We start from the raw sequence: 2,600 nt of genomic DNA, 5'->3' as shown, positions 1-2,600 counted from the left end.
TTGTCAGGCCTTGGATGAGTATTATTGCAAACATTGCTACGGAAATAAAAAATGGAAGGTATGTTGGAGAAAGTGGTACCAAACTAATGGACGAGTTTACCCTAACATCTTGAGGTGAAGCAGCACCGAAAAGGGATAATTGAAGAAATGATATTTTGTTACGAACCTTTATAACTCTTTTCGGAGCCTCAACTCTTAACGAAAGTATCAATTGTTACGAATTTTGAGATCATTATCCCAAAAGCTAGGGTAAAAGTGCTTAAAGTCTTATAAATCTCATATTAGTTTCTTATACAAATAATATGATTGTCACCCCTTTAATTAAGGGGCAAGATTCTAACATCTTGAGGTGAAGCGGAACCGAGAAGGATAATTTAAGAAATAATATTTCTTTGAACATGATTAATATATGGGTTCATCTAATCTCATATTACATGAGAGATGATATCTTATGTTATAGAGATATATGTGGTGGGATCCACTATCTAAAAAAAAAAGAATGTCACAGTTTTCGATGGGTCTATAGGAGATAAACTACTCTTATGTTGCATAGAGTAGTTTTTCCCTTAATATATATATATATATATAGACATAGTTACATTTATTTTCAGGCTAAATTACCTTACATGGGATAAAGTATGGTCAGAAGCTTATTGCGACAAAATGAAGCATGATTACATCTTCAACCCAGTGCTGCAAGAATGCCTCCCTCTTTTAGCTGCTCCCAATTATTTCGCTATATGTTTCTTTTATTTTCCGTACAAAAGCTTCCCTGTAATTGTGGAAAAACATTGATCATGAAGTTAATTCATTGAACCGAATTGTAGTAAATTATTCAAGAAAAATTGAGCCTACCGGTCTGGCTTGAAAACTAGGTTCTTGTAAGCAAACCACTGCAAATAAAGACACAGAAGATAATAAATAGATGTTCCTAAACTCGAGGATTTTATTTTATTTTATTTTTTAACTACTATTGTTCATTTCCAATTGTTAACCATTCGGTCTTTTGCAGTTTTCACTCCAGGGAGTGACCAAGGGTGATAATAATATAAAGTTCATATTTGAATGTTTCTACTATTATGCCTCACCCTGATCACGTAATTCAATTGCAGGATTCATTATAGTTAAAACCATTTTACGAGATAGTTAAAAAAAGAAGAAGGTAATAATAATAAGCTAGGGGGAAACAATCTTATCCAACTGTCATAAGCATAAAACGTGCAACAGAAGCCAATAGTAAAATGTAATCATCGACTTACCCCAGTATAGCCAATGCCTACGACCTCAAGAACCCCAGGAATTAAAGGAAGCCTATCAATTGCCTGTTATAAGTGATCGACAGTCATCATTGCTTAGGACAACTTTCATCAAATGCATTATCACAAAATATTGTTAGTTGCACCAAAAAGGTTGTAATTAATGATAATTAGTGAAAAATTAATGATTATCAGAGAATGAAAATTGAGCATTTAAATAACATACTGAGATCATCCCAGCTGAGCCCCACATAGCAACCACACCAGCCACGGCTAGTGAACTCACTGCATATTTATCTTCAACTTTGTCCCACTATGCAACCAAAAATAACCAAGTCAAGTCAGCAATACTGAAAACACTTCCTTCCTTTTAACCAACAAAGAAGCAATACTTAAAAAAAAAAAAAAAAAATGAATTTGAAATCCTTACAGCTTCTTGAATAGTCTTGACAAAATCTGGCAGCTCACTAACACTGAGCTCAGGTGTGGCAATTTGTGGTGGTGCCTCTCCTGTGGTAGCCATTGCCATAACATTGCGAGCAATCTTGCGGCCTGAAATCATCAACCTAACAAATTACCTTTTTCTATATAACACTAGAAATAAGCAACATTTGTGTTTCATGAGGCTGTGAAGGCTTTTTGTAATTGACTTACAAAAAGCAGTGGTCTTCCATGGACGAGTCTGAGATTGAACAGGTGGAGGGGGAAGAGTGGGAAGGTTCACACTTTGTGGGGTAGCACTTGGTGATTGTCTGGGAGCCTTGCCATCAACAAGGGTTGATGAAGAGGATATAGTGAGAGTGGAGGAGGATGTTGAGGCCATTGCAAGTGAACAATTGAAAGATTGAGGCAGCCAGGTGAAAAATAGCTTGAGTTATTGAGATATTTACTCTGTTTCTAAATTTTCTTGGGATGTCAATGTCAATGGTGTATGATAATCTGAAAAAGGAATGTGGAGATGTTTCTGCCACAGTTTGAAGTGCAGAACCACTCATTTCTTGTCATCTGGATAGTGTGATGACATGACATGACTGGAAGATAGGGCTTTTATGGTATTTCATTGGATAGGAGGTTCCTGGCTGGCCTTTTTCAAATGCTTATGTTTCTTGCAAGGGTCAAGCCATGCAATTCTATCTCTTTCCCTGTTTATTATATCTCATGTCGTATAAATAAAATGTGTGAGATCATTTTATTTTATTTTTCTTACTTTTTTGTATATATAAGAAATAATTTTATCTCTTGTAATATGATAAACATCAAACTCCTCTTTTAAAACACTTAAATTCGCCCCACTTTTGTGACTGCTTTCTAACAAAAAATAAAATAAAATAAAAATTTTGCTTA

At 34.9% G+C, this 2,600-nt stretch overlaps 1 protein-coding gene across 1 annotated transcript; it reads right to left on the bottom strand.

Moving 5' to 3' along the window:
- Window positions 1-368: 368 nt before the first annotated feature.
- Window positions 369-2,180, bottom strand: LOC133303345 (protein CURVATURE THYLAKOID 1B, chloroplastic-like). Its single transcript, XM_061503247.1, has 6 exons — window positions 1,911-2,180; window positions 1,687-1,808; window positions 1,483-1,569; window positions 1,260-1,322; window positions 856-893; window positions 369-772 (listed from the first exon to the last, which is right to left on the bottom strand). Exons 1-6 carry the CDS (start codon window positions 2,077-2,079, stop codon window positions 715-717), a joined length of 537 nt encoding a protein of 178 aa, XP_061359231.1. The 5' UTR covers window positions 2,080-2,180; the 3' UTR covers window positions 369-714.
- Between the last annotated feature and the right edge of the window lie 420 nt (window positions 2,181-2,600).

Source organism: Gastrolobium bilobum, unplaced genomic scaffold (genome assembly GCF_033153095.1).
Source record: "Gastrolobium bilobum isolate Gb01-03AN ecotype WA unplaced genomic scaffold, APGP_CSIRO_Gbil_v1 utg7982, whole genome shotgun sequence".
Lineage (NCBI taxonomy): Eukaryota > Viridiplantae > Streptophyta > Magnoliopsida > Fabales > Fabaceae > Gastrolobium > Gastrolobium bilobum.
This window is presented reverse-complemented; position numbering and strand designations above follow the sequence as displayed.